The following is a 22,176-nucleotide window of genomic DNA, read 5'->3' on the forward strand; positions in this document are numbered from 1 at the left end:
TGTGGACTAAAGCCTGTGGGAACTACAGCTTAGGAACAGAGAGCAGCCTGAAAATGTTGGTCTACTTCTCACCCAACCCTCAGGGACATTTGTAGACAGGATGTGCAGAAGAGGTCAAAGGTTGAGATTGTCTACAGGGAACTTTGTTTACAGTCTGTCTTAACATTTTGTACCTCAGAGTTTTGCTGTTATTAACTTTTATAGAACACCAATCAAATGACACAGACTAGTGACAGGCATTATCCTTTTCATCTATAGCACTGAAGCCAAGGGTATTATGGGTATCAAGAGTATTATGTAAAGAAAATAACAGGAGATTGAATGGCAGCTATGCTCCCTGACGTCCCTCACCTCCACCAGCTGCATGAGGTTCTCGAAGTACTCTCCCTCGTCGATGTGAGCTTGCCGTTGTGTAGATGATGCGGTAGTGCTCCACCTTGCCGTCACAGCTGACGCACAGGGTGTAATCGCCGGGATAGTTGGTGCTCTCCCTCACCAGGAACAAGCCCGTCTCTGGAGGGTAGAGGAGCCGCTCGGCCTGCTCTCGAGTTATCTTCCCATGAAACCAGCTACAGGGAGAGAAAAGAGGCAGAGAGCTTAGACTTACAGATACTTTATTGATCCCAAAGAAGGTTCAATTATCCAGTAGCGCACATAATAATATAATATAATATAATATAATATAATATAATATAATATAATATAATATTAATATAATATAATATAATATAAGGCCACAGTAGAGCAAAATAAAACAGAGATAAGAAAAGTAAGAAATATACGCTATATACATCCCTATAAAAATTATGTACATCAATATGTTATGAGATAAAATACTAAAAATAGATACAACAGAAAAAAATTTACCAAATTAAATATGCATAATGTATAAGCTGTGTAATGGAAGAAGAAATTGTGCAAAAGTTGTGCAACGACAAGACAAAGTTATTTTAAAAAAAAAGAGGAAAAAAGAGCAACACTAATGACTGGTTGAGATATTGAAACCGATGGTTTGCATGACCACAAAGATTCTTCTTATTTTTCAATGACGGAAGAGAGAAGTTTGATCTTTGTACATCACTCATATCAGTGTTACAGTAACAGCTCCAGACAGACCAACATCTGATCACAAACATTTTCATTTTCACTGAACTGATTTGCAAATTCAACTAAACAGAAGGCTCCACTTCCACCTATCACAGCCCACAGTCCCGGTCTGAAACAAGAAGTGAAAAACAAGAATGGGGCGGTAATGGGAAGCCGGCAGCACTTCCAGTCTGTTCAGCTCAAATGGAGCAGGGGCGGGGTCCGTCTGGTCTTGAGGAGTCACTGAAAAAGTACCTGAACCCAAACAACAGGAAATGTGGTACACACACACACGCACGCACGCACGCACGCTCGCACACACGCACACATGCACAGGGCAGAGTCGGAAACACAGGCATTGCAATAACAGGAAAATGCAAAAACTGCTCAGAAGATGTGGTGAAAAGGACACAACCAAGTCACCAGGAGGTGGGCTGGCTATTAAACACACTTTGGAGTAAAAAAGACAGGAAAAGAAACTCAGGCTTGGGTTCAATGAAAAAGTTGTTCAGAGTCCTGCTGGCTTGAACTAACAACAAATAAAGCTCTTGGTTCCTGAATTAGAGGCTGGCTGTATAAGCCTGCTTTAGCCTCACCATATGGTCTAGGCCATACATCTATAGGCTAATGGATGGATTACTCTCTTATGTACTGCTCCATGCTTCCATGCTCTTCACAAATCTCTATTCAAACACATTATGTTTACATGTAATAGAGCAGCTAAAGTTTCCTTTTAAAATACAGGGAAACTACAACAAACACTTATATTATTGTAAGGATCAGGACTTTGACATCACCTCTCTTCTGCATCTATAGACCTGTGGCCAGGAGGTCAAACACACTGCCATCCCAGCAGCAACCTAAACCACAAACATGTGCATCATACCATCAATGTATGTCACTCCTTGTGTGAAGTGTTGCGTGAGCCGCAAACACTATCAGCCCACAGGGTCTCTCTATCCGTCTTGGCTGGTGAACGGGTGGTAATCAACAGCCATAATTGATTTAGCCCATTTTCCAGTGGCAGCCTCCGTCACTCCCTCCTCCACCTCCCACTCCTCCTCCTCTTCGTACTCTGCCTCCTCAGACAGCGAGGCCCTTGTGGAAAAGCAGCTTAATATGGGTTTGAGTTGATTAGATCAGTGCAGGCAGCTTCTCCGATGGACAGCAGCTCCTTAACTCCCAGTAATCTGGGAGCAAGCGCCAAGCATGGATGGCCCAGAGAGATACATACCCCCTTGGTCAGGACGCACACTGGTTGTTCTGTCCATAGAAATTAGCTGCAGTTTTTTTTTTTTTTTTTTTTTGATAAATTACATCACAGCAAAAACATGTGGTAAACAACTTGGTAGGAACAACAGGAAACTAGGAAGCAGAACACCCCAGCTTTCTGTAGGGTGGTGCTGGAATCTGCCTCAGATGTCGGCCACATGGGGGCAGCAAAGAGAGCAGGCTGTTCAATGCCAGCATGGGAAGCGAGGACTGTACTATCCCACTGCTGAGTTTACAAAAATCAGGGTGAGCATGGGACAGAAGACCAGGACTGAACCCTTATGTGACCCAGAGGAGAGGGAGAGGTCTGCTCTGAGACATCTGTTAGTCATACATAACTAAATCAACAAGTCCCTGCGGGTTACAGCTGATGCCTCCAGTCCAGAGGAACTTCACTACACAGTGAGAACACAAGGTCAGCAAGTAACAGGAACAGTCATTCCTGTAAGTGAAATTAAAATAAAATTTGCTGAAAAGTCCTTTATTTACCGTATAGTAATTGTGTTGCAGTCGACAGTTTATATTTCTACAGCTAAAGAATCTCATCACAGCTATACAGTAGTAAAGTTGCAGCTAGCTTTTGACTTCAGTAATTCATACAGTGAGCAGGGCTAATTAAACTGCTCCCTGTCCACGCCATGTTGAATACGGTGCAAGTGGTTTTAAGGGAGAGAGTCAAACTTTCAGCAGCAGCAGATGAAGCGAGACAACGAAGGTCAAAGTCTGCTTCAGTGTTACAGTGTCACAGCACCGACTGTTGTGAGCTCCATAGACATCGCTGAAGAGACCGACCTGCTTACGATTATTGATCCATGGCCAAACTCCCCCTCGGAGTGTAAAGATTTCCTCTGTGGAGCCTGAGCACAGTTGTTACACAATGTTTTTTAGAGTGGTTAATTATGAGCTAATGAACATCATCTGATGCTGTCAAAATCTAACATATCCCCCCAGCAGCAACAACAACAACAACTTGTTTTCTTCTGACACAACATGGAAACACTGACAAACTGAACTCTAGTCTGCATCATATCTCGCAGTGCATCACTGCTCTCTTATGAATCTTCACTTCTTGACATTTACCACTGGAATTAAAAAACTTTCTACTAATCTGTCGAGTTTAAAAGCTGCAGCAGTCAGTGTGCTCTCCGCTCCTCTCCTTCCTTTCATTTGCATATGCCTCTCTTTAAGTTTTCCTCCTTTTTAAAATAGCAGCAGTTTCAAACAGCGCGATTTAAGCGTACGGTGGAGCTGGGCCCGGCCCCCGTGGCAGCCAGACAGCGTCAAGGGAAGGAAGTGTAAAGACCAAAAGACTGTAAAAAGATGGAGTTCCCCCTTTTGATGCTGTGGCTGACGTTTTTGAAATCAACACTATGTTTTTACTAGTTGCTACAGGGAACACAACAACAACAACTTGTTCACACACTTAAAAAAAAAAAAAGAGAGAGCATATTTGGCAGTGAACAGAGATATAACCACATCTCCAATCATCACCTTTGATAATACTGTCTAATACTTGGCATTTTCCCTTTAATTGTTTTCCAAGTACAACATTTCAGTGACAACAGTCTACAGCTATAATCTTAAACAATGTTTGAGTGTTAGTAGAAAGCCCACACATGCACAGACACACACACACGCTCCGGCTGGTACTTACGGCATAAGACTGAGTTTCCCTCCTGACTTGACTCCTTCCCTTTTCTGGACATAGTTGGCTGGAATGGTGCCCTCTCTGCCCACCGTGTTCCTCGCTCTGTACCAGTTGGGATCCTAAAGGGGGACCAAACACGAGAAAACACAACCTTAATAACTGAGGTATGCTGTCAACTTAACATAAATCAAAGCCATTTTCTAAATTCACTGAGTCAGTAGCAGAGGTAAACCACTGGGATTGCAGACCTACAGTTCTCTGTACAAGTTAAAGTGGATTGCAGCATGGATGCTGCAATCCACTTTAACACCACTGATTCAACCAGACATTTGTGGGAATAAGATGCTGCAAACAGTGAGGGCTGCTGTACTATCTGACAATCTTCTAGCGGCCGTACTTTCACTATGAACTACTGCTGCCAGATCTCAGCTGAGCATAAAATTAAATGCAAAAAATGAGTATCAATCATTTAACAGTACACATATTATGAGATAGGACACCACCACTTTCAGTAATTGTTTTTTTTCCTGTTTTCTGAAACAGCAATGAAATTGCTGCGCTGGCTATTTCAAGCAAGAAGAAGCAGCTGTCCATTCAGCGTGTTTTCATTAATATACTTTAGATCAGTATCAGAGACATCAACAAAGACGTAGGTCAGGAATGGTCAACGACTATGTCACAGTCCTACACATTAATACTGACAGTGACAAAAAGCCATTTTGCCATCTTTATAAAGCAGAAAATGATCGTATTCGATATGAGCAGTACCTGGAAAAACTAAAACATACAATATCAAATGTTGCTACCAGCTTCCTTACCCTGGTGACTCCAATGATGGTCAGTACATCTCCTTTACAGAAAGGCAGGTCCTGTTCGTTGGCAGTCTGGAAGTTGTACTTGGCTACACACTCTGTGCCACTCGACCATGGTGCCTGAATTACACAGGACAGAGGGGAAACTGACATTAATCACAGTGATTTAACTCAGTGCAGCCTGAAAAGCTGAAATGAGTTATATTTTATATATGTCTCACAGCGAGGACAGTCATGGGTATAAACCTATGTTTGTGGAGTTTGCCGGGTCTTCCCATGCATGTGTGTTCTCACCCATATCCAAGAGCCATATCCAATTCAATTGTGTGTTTGTCTTGTACAGTCAATTACATGAAACCCAATGAAACTAAAATGAACAGAAACTCTGTTGCAGTGGGATCACCCCAGCTGTCACACCCATCAGCATGTTGATGTTCTAACCTTGATTACTCAGCAGTTATTTCTGTATTATTACCAGAAAATTCAGTAGGCTGCCCTCGTGGGCCGAACCACACCCATCTTCTTGATTTCGAATACACGTGTGAAGTTTCGTGGCTGTATCATGCACAATTATGACGCTAGTGTGGTGACAAAATGTGTCCACAGACAGACATAAAAACATCTGTGAAAGTTCACAAAACCACCTCTGTGGTAGTTCCCGCTACAGTAGTCGTCTCCACAGCCACATTTTGCCATGATGACACACAGACAGACTCACAATATGAAAACAATACCAGCCATGCTGTCATGACTGCTGACACAGATTAAAATCTGGACTCTTGTAACAGTTTTTTAAAAAGAAGCAGCTCTGAATGTCTGTTTCCATGAAACTGTAGTAAATTAAATGTTTATTTCTTTCTGCTAGGTGTCTCATCAGCGCACTCATAATATTCATATTCAAATATGTATGATCAACCAACTTACAAATGAATAGATTTAAATTTGTATTTCAAAGGCAACATAGAGGCAGAACTTGAGATGGGAGGTCTGCTAAACTAGTTCACCTCAGCAATAATTGTTTTTCTATTGTCTCATTTAGTTATGTGGAATAAAAGTGCATTTCCACCATGACACTTTCCACCAAGTAAATAGCAGCTTCGGCCACTTGTGGTGATCTCACCAACTAGATACTGCCTTCTTGTTTTGACAGCGTATAGGATAAAGTGTGGGTCTCTGCCAACATTAAATACAGACACTACACCACAGTACCCACCTCAGAAATTCACTTCAGTACCAGGATCTGCTCTGAAACTCATGCTGCGTTCGAGACAAGTCCGAACTCAGATTTTCTGAAAAAGTGCAATTGAACGCCACCTGAAGTCGGAGCTCCGACTTGACGAAGTCGTAGAGAAAGAACTCTACCCATCAGTTGTCTGACGTCACACAACAATCTGCACCGGGGCAGAACCACACCGTAAATGGTAAAACATCAATTAAATGCATTTAAATGCCAAAATACATTGAAACATTCTTTTTAAAATTGTTTTTGTGCCCTTTGTAATGTTTTTATGCCTGACGTGAAGCACTTTGTCCCGGTCCGTCATGTTTTTGGTTGTTCTGACCTGGTGCGTCTTGAACACTTTAAAGTCGGAACTCAGAGTTTTCAACTGGGAAAGATCCGAGTTCCGACTTGTCAATCAATAAGCTCTTAAAGCTCTTTGCTGTACAGTAGCTGCCCTCTTTGCCTGTCACTCTGAATAATGTAAAGGCGGCTACTACACAGCTAAAATACAAATGTAAATGACAACAGGGATAAGAAAGCTGATTCTATTTGTTTTGTACCGTTAGACCTGCCCAGACGTGTGATCAAAAATGTGCCTGAATAGAATAAAGTCAATGAGATGAAATTGAAAAAAAAGCCAGACTACAAAGCAGCAGATGTGAGTGAGCGTCCATGTGCAAGCTGCTTTATTCCCGACAACACACAGTACAGCAGCGTGTGTGTCAGATGCCGTCTCAGTTTGGACCACTCCTGACAACCGTGTCTGAGGGTTATGTAGATTCAGAGAAACACACAGTTTTTAATATCCACGTGTGGTCACTTGGACCAAAGGACGTCACTTTAGTTATGAAGACCGGATTTGCCAGAGAGAATGTATTACTAGAGAAACTGTGACACAGAGATCAGCTGGGAGGGGAGAGGAAATCAAGGACTAATTTCAACTTCAAGTTACATTCACACATGTAAGAGACAACAAAGGCATTTTCACAAGTCTGTTTCCTCAAGAGAAATTGCCACTTAACTCATTGAGTGCCAGCCCTTTTATAAAATGGTCAGTGCCATGTGCCAGCGTTTCGGGCATTTTGAGTAATATTTTAAGACCAAGAGAATATTTTGTATTATGACTCTGAAAACACAAAATAGCTCAAAGGAAAGAGGAGACTCTCTATTTAACTAGGGAAAAACCATTTGTTTGTACCTTGTTCCATTCTTGATTTATCTTAAGTTGAATAGAGCCTGGTTGCACCAAAAAGACCACTTTTTTTCTAGAAAGCTGAGAAAAATGCATTTTTGTGAAAGAGAGTCTCTCAAGAAAAACAGTGATTTATCCGTTTTAATTTTGGCTTCAAAAACATGTAAGACATCTGAAAATTTCATTGCACATGTTTTTTCATTGTACAAAAAAAAAAAAAAAAACTAAAATACACCAAGTAGGAGTCTTACTCTGCAGAGTGATGCCTGCTCTCCTACTCCTCCTGCAGTTGCTGCCCCTTCACCCTCTCCTCTCCTCCCCCCTCCTCTCCCCCCCCCTCACCCCCTCTTTGCCCCTCCCCTCCTTCTCCTCCTGCTGCATCGTCTCTGAAGTAGGGAGAGAGGCGTCGTGGCGTCTCCAGCCTCTGTGCTGGACGCGGCCGCGGCAGCGACGCACCGCGCTGATCTCTCGGTTCGTCGTCACGTCGGTTTACAGCAGCTGGTGAAACTGACTCCGCGATCCGCTTTCGCTTCGGCATTTCGGTGCTGATCATCTAGATGAGTTTACCTTTCCTGCCTACTCTGATCACTTCATGCTGGATGCTAATGCTATGCTAATAGCATCCGTGGCTAAGCTGTCCTCCAGCTCCACGTTACACTTGTTCCAGGCTCTGCCCGTCGTTTTCCTCTAGAAATAGAAACTTTTCCCAACTTTTTTATCTCTGTACCGATCGCACTCGTCTTCTCCTTCCTCTTCACTTCTTGCTCTGATCTACAGTCTTCTTCGTTCTACACATCCCAGAAGCCCCAAAATTACTCACAGTGTGCGCAACAGCGTCCCCATTTACCAGCAGCAGAAAACTGCATTTGACGTATATATACGTCAATGGCACTCAAGCGTTGGATTTTGATTGACGTATATATACGTCAATGGCACTCAATGAGTTAAAGGGATAGTTCAACATTTTGGCAAATTGTGCCATTGCCATAATCGCTATAGTCATAGCAGTAGGTTTGTTACCTTTATTTGTCGGTGCAAGCTATTTTTAGAACGGCGGAGCAGAGCCACAAGCTGCCCAGAGCTAAGCTACAGAGGCTAATGGGATTTATTGGTTTCCCTTATCAAACTCATCAAACACACAATCCAACAACTCCAAAGCGCTCTTGTGGACAAGTTGTGACCTGCACATGCAGCACGCTATGAGATAATAACGGAACATTACGACACAGAGCCGTTTTAGAGGTAAATTCATGCAAAACCTCTGATGCACGTTGCCTTCAGGGACAGTTTTTCAGCAAGCAGACTCTGTATTTACCTCAAAAACGACTCCGTCTCGTAACGTTCCGTTATCTCATAGCATGGTGAATGTGCAGGTCACAACTTGTCCACGAGAGCGTTTTGGAGTTGTTGGATTGTGTATTTGATGAGTTTGATGAGGGAAACCAAGAAATCCCATTAGCCTCCGTAGCGTAGCTCTGAGCAGCTCGCGGCTCGGCTCAGCCGTTCTAAAAATAGCTTGCACCGACAAATAAAAATAAAAATAAAACAATTTTCTAAAATGTTGAACTATCCCTTTAACATTCAGTAATGTAGGAATCTGATGAGTGAATACTTTTAAATGGCACGGTCAACTATTGCAGGGGTCTGACACATAAACTGTGCCATCATTGCTTGACAATCGGACATACACCACCATCCAAATGTAGTTCACTCCAGAGGTGACATTCATGTCAGTTTGGTGGTCTGCTGATAGGGGCACGGTCATTACTAAATCTCTGACCTTTTGTGGGTTGGTAACACAACCAGCAGGTCGCTCGTCTGCTCCACAAAATATTCTGGGTTAAGAAGGTCAACGGCCTCATGACATTGTTGCAGACAGACAGACACTGTTTGACTTGAGAAACACACAAGTGACAATGGAAAGCCAGAACCACAGTGACTCCATCCTGCATTTATGCAGCAAAAAAACCACAGGCTGTCATGTCAGAGTCTTGAGACTCAAACTCTGAATAATCTGGCATGGCTGAAGACTGTGGCATGACAACATGATTAATTACGTGCAACTTAGATCCACTGACTGACAAACACATAATGGAAAGTTGAGAGCTCTAGTGAGAAAAAAACATAAGGAGAATAAATTCAGCACCTGTATGACAGCCTGAATCAAGCAGGAAAACACTGAAATGTCTTGTGTACTATTATATGATTAAAAGCATTTAGTGAGATCACGAAAGTCTTAACAAATTCCTAAAAATGTTTATTTTGATGTATATGTAATGTACATTTTTTAAAGAATTTCACCGGATGCACAGTAGTGATACGCTGTGCTGAGACAGATGGAAACAGCCTGGATCGATAAGGACATGTGAAGGCAGAGGATGTAGGAGAGACAGTAATCCCACTCTAAGGCATCAGTTAAACCACTGAGATAGCCTGGTAATGTGAAACCACCAAACCTGAGCTGGGCACTTTGATGGATGTGTGCACACCACACCAGCAATGTGCATTAACACAGAGATAGGGATTTATTTCAGCACCTCCATGACTTGCACAAGCTACCTTGTGTTTGCAAGTGTGTGGAGGTGCACGTTGGAGAGCATTTATACGAGCGAGTAGTCTCAAGGAGATTGAAAAATTGCTGTTTGGACAAAACAAGACACTTAAATGATGAATGATGGAAGTTTTTACTATTCTTCTTTTTCTTCTTCTACCTTAAAAATGGATTGTTATCCCTATAACAGCTTTGAGTGTGGCGTCTTGTGAGTGAGGTGTGGATTGAAGCTTCACAGTTTGTCACTAATTAGGAAGCTTCAGGGTGGGAAAGGAAGAACACAGCCTGGACTGAACAATGAAGAAATTACTGAGCATTAAAGTCGATCCTTGATGTTGAAAACAGATGAAGATGCAGCGATCGACACCCTTAGAAAACATATAGTGTGATAGATACAGTATAATGTTTTCATCTAGAGAGTGAACAAACTCTCCATATCAGACATGTGACCTCAAAAATGACCTACTTTATTGACTTATAGAGAGCTATACAAGCATTTTCTCTGCACAATTTCATTCCAATGACATACGTGACAGAAGAATACGCATCAATTCCTTCACCGTAAAAAGAAGACTGTTTGATTGTACATGTATGTGTCTGACTGGTTCAGATTTTAGTGTATTTGTTTTGTATTTATATCTTGGTGCCTCATAATTATGTTCTTTGTTCTGTTCTTTTATTTCACAGCGTAGAGAACCCCAAACGGATCTCGTGGCATGCACTTTACAATGACAATAAAGTATGATTCTGAATATTTTAACAACTGACACTTAAGATGGTAAGTGTGAAAGCCACTGAACCCAGACGACATGCATGTCACCCAGCCAAGATAGCCAGCCAGATAACAAGTGTTGGAACTAGAAAGAAGTCCAATTAGACAGATAAGAGCTTTTGTGTGTCATTTTTAAGATCAGGTTGAGTTGTGAACAAATGCATTTATTTAAATGATGAGAGGGGACCTCGCTCTCACTTGAGTTAAAAAAAATAATAGTAGATTGTAGTTATCTTGGAAACACATAAGCTTTTGATTTAGATGTGTGAAGTTGTATGAAATGTGATGTTGGGAGTGTTTAATGTGGCACACCCGGGGAAAAAAACATCTGTATATTATATAGGTTAAAGGTGGAAAACTATTTGTGCTGCACTTACGTGGATCCCAGACATGATGAAGGGAATTTGGCAGCAGGTGTCCTCAGGCAGGTAGCGGTCAGTGTTCAGCTAGTACCATCAGAGCTGTGGAGGAAGAAAAAAAAAAGATAAGGCATTGGAAATACATCCATTCATCTGTTCATTTAAAATAATGAATATAATATATACACTTATCATTTACTATAGATTATTAATTATGGATAAAATAAGGAAAATGTATTCATAAAATCCAGAGATCAATCTTTCACATATGACTCTTTATGTCTGTGTCTGTTGATGTAGTGGGGCAGATAAGCAATATAATTGTGCGTTTTAATGACTAAAGCATGAAACTTTCAGCATTTCATCTACATACCCCAAGGTTTAATTTCAGACGTGGAACCACTTTGGTGGCTGACCTTTAGGGGTCTTAAGGGGTCTCTTTCCACATTATTCCATTATTCTCCATTGGAAACCTATGAAAATCTGGTAAGTAAATCATTACCAATACATTTCTTCACCATTGTGTTTAGGAAGGTGTGTAATATCATGTAATAAAATGTTGACATTCAACTCCAGTGGGAAACCCCCTAAAAAACTACTCAAAATTGGGGTACCGTAACCAGATTTTGCGAAAATTCCGAAATGTTAAATTTGGCCTAAAGTAACTTGTGAGGGGTCAAACTAGGGGTTTTTCATGATTCTGAGTTGATCGCAAACATTAGTTTTACACCCAAAGCATTCCATGGTGGAAAAAAACAGCCACACCCACTTTTCCTGCTCATCGGAACCCCCCCACCACCAATAGAATGTATTGCAGAGAAGCCATTCCTTAGCATGGCAGAGGCTGTGTCACATATTACTACTAAATACTCAATAATATAACTTATATTCTAGCCTTTTTTCTTCTACGACATTATACAGTAGCCTGGCTCTCGCCAGACCCTTGTAGTTCCGCAAAGCTACGCTGAGCTCCACACAAGGGTCTGGGACTGCTCCATAGGCGATTCATTTCAGAAGGCGGGGCCTTGTAAAAAAATCTTGTTTGTGATTGGATAAACCACTTGTCCGTTATCTTGAATGACGTGCTACTTCAGCCACTCACATCGTTCTCTGTTCATCTTTCAAAGAATTAATATTCGATAGATTCGACAAAACAGTTGAAATAGCAGAATCAATGCCAACGCACGACTCCTCACTGCGAGCCACCATTGTTGTTTGACTCAAACAGTCGCTTCAGCGCTACGTCACACCTCAGAAAGTCCCGCCCGGCGATCCTGATTGGTTCATTATTTTTTGCTCCGGGGAAGAAGTTTGCATTGGCCTCGAGTCCAGACCCTTGTGTGAAGCTGAGCGTAGCGCCTCTGGTGGAGCTTTGTGGAACTACAAGGGTCTGGCGAGAGCCAGGCTAATTATACAGACCCTCCAGGATTTTGTGATGTCATGATTGCAACTATTAATGCAAATTCATTTATGAATTCTTTGGCCTTGCCACTGCAACTTTTCTGCAAATTTACTGTCATAGACCGCTGTGGTCACAATGTTTCCATTACATGTTTTTTTGCGTGTCTATGTTTTTATTACTAGTTATTGTTTTCATATAACATTAAGTTTTATGCAGATTGGGAATGAGAGAGAAGGAAAGACATCAGGTGCACACCAGATTTCACATACCAGTAAAAACTGAAACATACACACACCCTTCTCACTATTGGGTAGCCTACATGTAAATTAAAAGGTTGCTTTCTTATTTTTATTATTATTTTTTTTAAATAAATTTAGCGACATCACAAAATCCTGGAGGGTCTGTATAATGTCCTACAAGAAAAAAGGCTAGAATATAAGTTATATTATTGAGTATTTAGTAGTAATATTTGACACAACCTCTGCCATGCTAAGGAATGGCTTCTCTGCAATACATTCTATTGGTGGTGGGGGGGTTCCGATGAGCAGGAAAAGTGGGTGTGGCTGTTTTTTTCCACCATGGAGTGTTTTGGGTGTAAAACTAATGTTTGTGATCAACTCAGAATCATGAAAAACCCCTAGTTTGACCCCTCACAAGTTACTTTAGGCCAAATTTAACATTTCGGAATTTTTGCAAAATCTGGTTACGGTACCCCAATTTTGAGTAGTTTTTTAGGGGGTTTCCCACTGGAGTTGAATGTCAACATTTTATTACTGATATTACACACCTTCCTAAACACAATGATGAAGAAATTTATTGGTAATGATTTACTTCCCAGATTTCCATAGGTTTCCAATGGAGAGTAATGGAATAATGTGGAAAGAGACCCCTTAAGACCCCTAAAGGTCAGCCACCAAAGTGGTTCCACGTCTGAAATTAAACCTTGGGGTATGTAGATGAAATGCTGAAAGTTTCATGCTTTAGTCATTAAAACGCACAATTCCTTCCATATATGAGCTTATCTGCCCCACTAATGGGCCCATTTGTAATGTAAACATTTTTTTTGGAAAACACAAGGTTAGAGGTACAATTTACAGCATTACTTTAAAAGTCGAGTGAAATTGATATTATAACTGAAATATCTTTGACTCAATCATTACTGAATGTGATATCAAACTGAGAACTGCATCAAATTGGGACCTTGGGGATCAGAATTGAATAACTTCATTGGCAGTGCCCAGCCCTAATTACTGATCCGTCTTTGTCTACCGTGGCATTTTGTACACACTGCTAACATGGAGAAAGCAAGTCACAGTGACCCACAACTAAATAACCACATATTGCCTCCAACACAGGCAGTGAATGACCTTTTGAAATGACCTTAGTGTATTTCACTTCTATACGCCCACTCTACAGTTAGTGTGGTATATAGTATCTTGTATTTAAACTTGAGTTATATACCGGTACTACGATACAGATTTGGATCTACAGTAATCACTGGTCTGGCATGGAAGGCATTTTAAGACATTTTTATATTAAGACATTTTTATATTAAGACATAAAGTAAACAATGAGCATGGTTAAGCAGCAAGGGTACTTTTTACTCTAATGTTAAAACAAAGAAACATTTTTAAGAAATGGTGTCTGGAGAAGAGGAAATGTGTGCCTGAGTATGTGGATTAGTTAAAAATATGTCCTGGCCCTGAAACAGTCCCTGTCTTTGTCAGTGGTTCAAGTACATTAACATGGCCGGGCTAGGCACAGACATCCTCCCTGTTTTGGATAGTGCCCTCAACATAGAAAATGAGCTGTTGATAACAGACGGCTGCAAGATGCATGGCTCGCTGTAATGTAGCTTTTTTTTTTTTTTTTTTAGCTCTTTAATTATCTAGTTTTCCTGGTAATAATAGAGTTACTGGGTGCAAAATCTGAAATTCAGAAAACGTAACCGAGTAGGAGACAACTCTCTGGTGTATGTAAGCTAAGTCTGTTGAGGATCTTGCTTCTGCAGCCAATTAGTAGACTTTAAAAGGTGACCTTGATTCAGTGACAAGGAGACGTGTTGGTGGTGGTGGTGGTGGAGGTGGATGGGTAAGGAGGGTACAAAGAAAGAGAAAGGGAAGGAGGGAGAAAAAAAAACATAGAAGACATAGAACTACAAGTGATGAGAGTGTGCACTGTGCATCTGGGTTTCAGTTGCCATGTGTGGTTGGGTGTGTCAAAGTGTGTGGCTCAAAGTGTGTGTAAGAATGTGCAGGGCGCTCCTGTGTGCCTGAGAGGGTGTGTCTCTGCATATGTGTGCCCGTATCAATGTGTGCTCTTTTGTCTTTTTTTGTGTAGCTGGAGACTGAATGTGTTTTGTGTGTTTTACGAGTCTCTACAATGCCACACACCCTATATTTCCTACTGTGGCCCCTTCATCTTTAGAGACACTGATAAATCTGTGCCAGCATGCTAAATATTATCACAGCTTGATGGTGTAACTCTACGTGAATAAAGGCTTCCCGCACCAGGCTCCATTGAAAAGCATCTCACTTCCGACCGGCTCGGAGAAAAGGAAGTTGAAATGGGCAGGGAGGTGAGTAAGAAGGAGGAAGTAGCTGCGCATATTTTCCAGCGTTTCATATGAGGATGGGAGGGGCTGTAGTCCAGTGTGAGCAATGGGCATTCTGGTCAGTGCCTCCCTTCGGACCGACTACTGCCACTGTTAACAGAGTCACGGCAGAACAGATCAATAAACTTGGTGAATCAAGCACTAAGACAGGTGAGTAGAATTCATAGCTCAATTTACCCCCCGACTCTCCTCTCCTCTCCGATTTGCCCTGCATCTTAATAAGAGCTTTCACGGTGATTTAGTCTGTTTGACAGACAGTAGCTGAACTTTTTGTCCAGTGAGCGTGAGCCAGCTCCGTTTCCCACCAGCCATCTCAAGAGCAACTTTGTGCACTGTGTAATTTTAGACCCATGAAAATGATGCATCTCCTTCAGAGCGGGCCTGGCTACTGGCTGGCACCGTCTCTGAAAGCATCTATGGCCAAGCTTCAATGCACTGCCATATCCTGTGTGTTCAAACAGGAAACGGCCTAATTGCAGACCATTGCAGATCTGTATGCAAACTGACAGAGCCAAATATATCCAAGGCCGAGCTGCTCTGGTGCACCCTGAGGGCGCGCGCTTCTTTTTCCCTTTGACACTCTTTACGTATAAAAGAAGCGGGCGCTGCTGGAACGGAGCGGTGCGGGCGGTTCACCCAACCCACAGCCACGCGGGCTGGACAATATAGCAGAGACAAGTGAGTGCTATTCTTGACGCTCTTCAGTGCTGAGGAATGCCTGCCAGCGACTCGGGCGCTTCAGCGGCACACTGCTCACATCACTCTCCTCCAGTTAGTCAAGTGGTGCTCGGTGAAGACAGCGAGTAAAAAGAGTTCTTCAATTCATTTTCCCCATTGAAGACACTGACACTGGCTACATGCTGGCACAAGAGATGAATATGATCCTAACACCCACTACCGACAATGTATGGACTGTGACTCCATCCATGTTTGATGCTGAGGAAGAATGTATGCATACTACTACTGTATAATAAAATATTACTGTTGCTGAATATCTATGAAATCAAAGCTTAGCTTGTTTAGGCTTATGTAGTAGTATGTCAAAAACCTAAACAAGAGGTTGCATATGTTTTCAGGGCTCCAGATTGGGGCATTTTGCCCCTAAAATTTGAGACTGTGCAAGTACATTTTTCATCTACTTGTGCATGTGCAACCAATACATTTGCCTTTCTTTCTTTCTTTCTTTCTTTCTTTCTTTCTTTCTTTCTTTCTTTCTTTCTTTCTTACTTAACACTGGTTAAACATGGAAGGGGCAACTCAAAGAATCTGTTATTAGAGGTGGCAGGCCAATATGTGTGAGGATCATGAATGAAAATGTGAATATTTGCTTTCCATGTCGATTTACGACCCTAAACGTTCTGCTTGCTCTCCTAAAATTTTAAGTTAGAGGCCACTGTGCTCCTAGTAAAAAAGTTAGTCTGGAGCCCTGGTTTTGGGTATACTGCACGTTACCTGTCAGGAGATGAAATGTGAACCATTAGGTCTAGTTTGAAGCTCATCAGACGCAGAGACAGTGCACAGAGGTTTAGATGCCTTTGAGACAGGATTTTACGACTCTTGGCCGTTCTCACAGCAGCAACACTACTTTACCTCATCATGCTACTCAGTGCAAAGGGATTCTACTTGGTGTATGCTTGGATTGATTGCATTGGCTTGGATTTAATACAAAGCTCTGGATGTTGCCCTTGTGGGAAATGTTGAGCCAGAATCAACGTCTCCAGATTTGCCTGTATTCATTTTATTTCATTTTATTGCATCTTATCCTAAGCCCTTTCCACGAGAGCAATGGCTTCCATGAAATGAATAAGGAGCCGTGAATTTTTGATACTGAACTATTCTTAGTCTGAACGCAGCTAATGATTTTAAAATTGAACCAAGATCAGGGACCAGCTGAGAGCTTGACACAAGCACTCTTTTTTTTTAATCTAACGTCTAACTTCATGGCTCATCATCGCATGTTAAGGTTGCACATCAAAGCATACATTTAGCATTCGAGTTCACCCCAGCTGCCAGATATGCCACACACACACACCAGTAGAAATCACTTCCTTCTCCACTCCCCTCCTCCTAATTTCCTCTATCTGTGCGACAGGAGATGCTGGTGACAGTGTCATGGCAACACGCCGAGTGATGTAACCAGCAGTCTTTGAGTGCAGCACTGCCTTTTTTCCCTTTGCTATGCCAGATGACAGTAATATTACTGCTGTTTCTGTTTTCTGTGCCATTTCCATTATCACAAGCATTGTGCGCTAAATCATGCTGTACTTGAACTGTCTGCACGAGTCTTTGTGCTTCATATCAACCTGGAGCACAGGCGCTGCTTTGGTGAATCTAGATTAAAGTGATAAAATGAATGCAGGGTCCTGTTGCCTGTTTACTATCTGCTGCCTGCCTGTGTGATCTCGTTTCACCACATTAATATTTCCCCTGCTCTGGCTGTGCCTCCGAGTCAAACTCTTTATATCCATTGTATTTTGAGAATAAAGCGATGTTTCTGTGATACACTGCCATGAAGAAGTGCCTCACTATTACAGTACAGAGTTAAAAAGCATCTTATGGCAGCTGTGTGTCTTTGCTATAAGCTATAGGGGTGGGCAAAACTTTTGGCTCATGGGCCACAATGAGTTTTCAAATTTGACGGATGGGCCAGAGTAGTATCAGATGGATGGAGAGTATTTGTGTGAACTAATATAAATTACATGTAAAAGCCATTACCTAAAAATAAAAAATAAAAGGAAACTTGCATTCAAATTAATTCAGTTTCAGTGGGAGCAGAGTTGTTGGTCACCCTTTTTTTGCCAGTGCATCAAAGTTTGCAGTCTTTGCTTTAATTTCAACAATTTTGCACCAATATTTGATGGGCCGGATTAAAAAGCCGTAGTTTGCCCATGCCTGCTATAAGTGGTTTGCTCAATCTAAAGTCCTCTCAATACTGCTTCACCTGCTGAAAGATAAAAATGAAAGAATATTGAAGAAAGGAAGAAATTATAGATGATCAAACAATAACTGACGGTATGCTGGAGTTAGTCGGATTAATGGGGGTCCCTGTTGTCGTATCTGTTTCTCCTGAAATCACCTTTTCAATATTAACTTTGCTTCTTTGAATTAAAACAACAACATCAGCATAACCTTCTAGTAATCTTTCAACCTATACAAACTGCTTTGGTGTTGGATGAGAGTGAAGTGATGCAGTGACGATAGGGACAATAACGACAGAGTAAAAGCACCATCATTAGCACTCCCAGCCTCTTGGCTCCTTGTTGATGGAACAGCTAAAAGATTTGTCACTTGATGGAGTTAAGCCTCAGATCTCCACAGTTCTGCTTCAGCTGCAAATTACAGTTTATAATTCTGGGCATTTATCTCAGACTCTAATAATCCAAGTCTTATTAGCTGACACTCAATCCGAGACTCACAGTGCTCTTTGTACTGGACACCTACCATGTGCAAGCAACCGTGAGAATGTTTAGCCGATTGTTGCTCTGTCAGCGTTTCCGTGGATAAATAAACAAGTTTAACTGAGAATGCTGTTGTCAGTCTCCAAAACGACTGTGACAAAGCCGTGTGTTATGTAAAAAGAAGGCTCTGCTCCGAGGCAAGCCCAAGGCCATTCACAGATTACATTGCTATTAGCACAGTATCAAGAGGTTATAAAACTCTCCTTCTACTTGGGGTGACAATTTAGTTGGCCCAGATGTACGTCTGTGCCAGGGATGTCATCATTAAGTTCTCAGCAAAATTCAATTTACTGAGCCAGCACTAAACAACAGCTGCAATCACACAGCATGAACCAGTAAACAACATTCCCATCATATAAGTCTGGTTGGTCAACTAATGCCACACAACTGCTCTCTATGCAGCAAAGAGAGCACTATTCAGGATACTAAATGTTTTATATTGCAGCATTGTGTTGTTGTGGTTTGTCAGAGAAAGATTTTAACTTAAGCCATGACACCGGACCCAGACCGAGGCTCAGTACACAGTTTGTACTGTAGAGCCAGCGTACTGGCAGCAAAAAGAAACGGGGTGGGGGGTATGGAAATGTGACCTACTGGGTATGCAAATGTACAGAATAAGCTGACAAAAAAACAAAAAACAAACAAACACGGAGGCTTTGCAAAGTGGACAGGACGGAACTGTCAACAACAAATGACTCGTGGCTGCGGCACGCTTTCTCATATGTAAAGTAGTTGGCAGGAGGCCAGCGCGCAACAGCGAATTATGACCATATACAGTATGATGTGTGTCAGGCGGTGCCCACGGCACGCGCTGAACAAATGTGATACCCTGGTTGGGAAATATGCAAATACAGATTTGAGCACAAAAGTGAGGTAATACATTTTAGTGTCTGACTCTGTCCTCATGTTTCACATTCAGCACAATTTGCATTTCACATTCACATTTACATTACAGATGCTGAAAAACTCTCTTGTCACAAACAATGCAGGTGCCAGACTTGTACTGACTGCTGATGAGACCAATGATTGAAGCATGCATGGATCATTCATTTTTTCTTCTCGCTCTTATTAAGGCCCAGTGATGATCATCACTGCTAATGCTAACTCTTTTTAAATGGACCCATTTTGACCCTTCTTCCAGCTGTCAATTCTGAAATGCGAGCTGAAGAAATTCCTGTTTCTCTGTCCTCTGTCTGTATGCCTGTTCACCAGCTAGTTCCTACTGCGCACATGGCTGCATCCTGTTCTGCCTCAGTTGTGGCTGCTGGAGACAACCCTCTGCTGCTCGAGCTCCTGAATTTGTATGTGAATGTGAGACAGTTTGTGTCGAATGGGTGTGTGAGCCACACATGACCTCAGCTCTTTTACACACCACAATGATATATTATGTACATGGAGAGTCTATTTCCACTGGCTTGCATATGAATGTGAAAGTCTTAGCAATTGTAATTATTGCAATTTCACTCTAAATTAATTCTAAATTATGCCTTTCACTGATTGCTGACATCAAAAATAAACTGAGCTGAAGTTACTTTTTAATTACATGTGTTAGAAAAAGCTCACTCTTCCATTGGTGTAGTGTAGCTGTGGTGTCGCACCATGCTAGACAGATGACAGGTCTGTGCTCTGTTTGTTATATCACTTGTAACCAGAAAACCGGCGCACACACAATGCTTTTTATGAGTTTGCTTTTTTTTTTGTCATTTTTGGTGGTGCTTAATATAACTTTAGTATGAACAAGCATGCAGCCATGATATGTTTCAGTGCTTGCACAGTAGGTTTCCTCAAACAAAAAAATGTTTTTGTGCAATTAGTACTAGCTTGCGTTTGCGTGTATGCCTGTGTATGTGCAAACTGTGTGTATCTATCTTTTTGCACATCAGTAAATGCATGGTCTTTCCAAAGTCAATAAGTAATTGTCTTAACTTATTATTATCTCAATATTGATTGTAAAAATAATACATTAGGTATCATGCAGCCCTAGTTTACCGTGAACATGACAGTAAAAACAACCAATCAGAGAAGAGGCTCCAATATGAATGGAACAGACGCATCAGAGAAGAGATACATGGGGGACATTAGCCTTTGTGGTGTGTACACCTTGTTTCACCTGGACATGTGTGTTCATTTATGTGCCATGCCAGCCCCAACAAGGAACCAGGAAGTGGGCTTCAATTAGTGCAAATGCAGGGATAAAGCGCAGAGCAATGGCAGCAGTATCCTCACACATTTAGTCTGCTGCTAGTCAGTATGTTTACATGACACTCGAAAAAAACTAATTATGGCCTTAATCCGTCTATTACTGGACAATTAAAGTGCATGTAAAGACTGGACTTCTCAAGATCCGACTAAAACGCCCAGATAATGCCATTGGAAACCAATTTTCTTCTGCATGTATACGCCTTCAACTGACTGTAACTGGACAATACATGCTTCACAACAGTAGCCATGGCACAAAATAGACACAAATAGCATACAGCATTCTTGTCTGCCTTGAAAACCGAAAGTAACCTGTATATATTTAAAAAAGGGCCTACCCTGTTATTGTCTTGTATAATTTCTATTACTTCCACTATACATGGATGAGAGAAGGCACAGTATGTGTATAGGGTGACTGATGCGACAGCTGGAGGTGGCGGTGGGACTTTTCTTTTTTTCTTTTTTCTTTTCTGATGTCTTTTTTACTTTTTGGGGTAAGGACAGTGGTGAGCTACGTCATTTTGGTTTGGATGGTGGTTTGTTTTCCTTCCTGTTTTGATATCTTTGTTAATGCAGAGAGCACTTGTATGTTTATGCTTTGTTTCGATAAAAATCAATAAAAGAAAGAAAAAAAAAAAGCGCCTAACCCATTCCGACCTAAGTCATTTGTGTTGTTGTTGAGGAGGGGGGACATGTTTTCCATCAACTATTCACTTTTCTCCGTTGCTGTAAAAAAGGGACAAGGACAGAACTCTAGACGAGTGCCCTCATGTCCTTACTATCTGGATGTACCGTCTCCCACCACACAGCAGGCAGCCGCTACTGGTCCTCCCATGCTTCAGTGATCACATGATTCTGACGGTGTGTCCAGTCAAAACAACCGTACAACACTGTTTCAAAACTGTGTTTCAAAATACTGTTTGGGGTTGTCCCTGTGTGGTGACTGAACAAAGACGGGCATGTTTATAGTCATTACATACAGATGAATTCATCTATACTGTCAACTCTTAAGTCACAATTCAGATAATGTTTTGCTTCACAACAGGCAAGAGAACTGTGCATATGCTGTGCCCAAAAAATTAGCCAGGAATTAAAAATTCAGTCTTAACCAAAAACTAGAAGTACTTTGTCAAATATACAAAAGCTGCGCTAATATCAGGGAGAAGTGAGAGGAGGAAACTAAAGTTGTGTTTTCTGGTATGAAGCAGAGCATGAGGGGGGGATACACACTAAAACCTCAAGTGGAGCAGAGACGGTCGAGAGCTGCAAGGGATGGTAAATAATAAAGGAGATGATCATGGCAAGAAGGACGTTAAGAGAGACTGTGGCTTACCCAGTCATTACAACTGTGAGTCTGCCTCTTCCATCTGCCACATTAAACATTTCTAGAGATCTTCACCTTTTTTTTTCTGTTTTGGAGTGGTGCTCTTTTCACTTTCCCGCTGAAACTCTTTCCCATCAAGACAGGCAGACGCAGTCTTCTGAGCTGGGGTTGTTTAGTGGTTTTTTAAACATTTTATTCAAACATTTATTCCTCTAAAATGCCGCCCTGCTTTCTAGCATCAACCAGCAGCCGCACTAGAGGGACT

The 22,176-nt window shown here is 41.7% G+C and overlaps 1 protein-coding gene across 1 annotated transcript in view; it reads right to left on the minus strand.

Moving 5' to 3' along the window:
• Nucleotides 1–22,176, minus strand: part of cskl (c-src tyrosine kinase-like) — a 49,102-nt gene that overhangs the window by 9,532 nt on the left and 17,394 nt on the right. Inside the window, 5 exon segments of the mRNA XM_083969284.1 lie at nt 352–400; nt 402–569; nt 4,013–4,125; nt 4,825–4,938; nt 10,933–11,016. Of these exon segments, the coding sequence (XP_083825410.1) occupies nt 352–400; nt 402–569; nt 4,013–4,125; nt 4,825–4,938; nt 10,933–10,947 (459 nt within the window). The 5' untranslated portion in view covers nt 10,948–11,016.

This window comes from Trachurus trachurus (assembly GCF_905171665.1).
Source record: "Trachurus trachurus genome assembly, chromosome: 3".
NCBI lineage: Eukaryota > Metazoa > Chordata > Actinopteri > Carangiformes > Carangidae > Trachurus > Trachurus trachurus.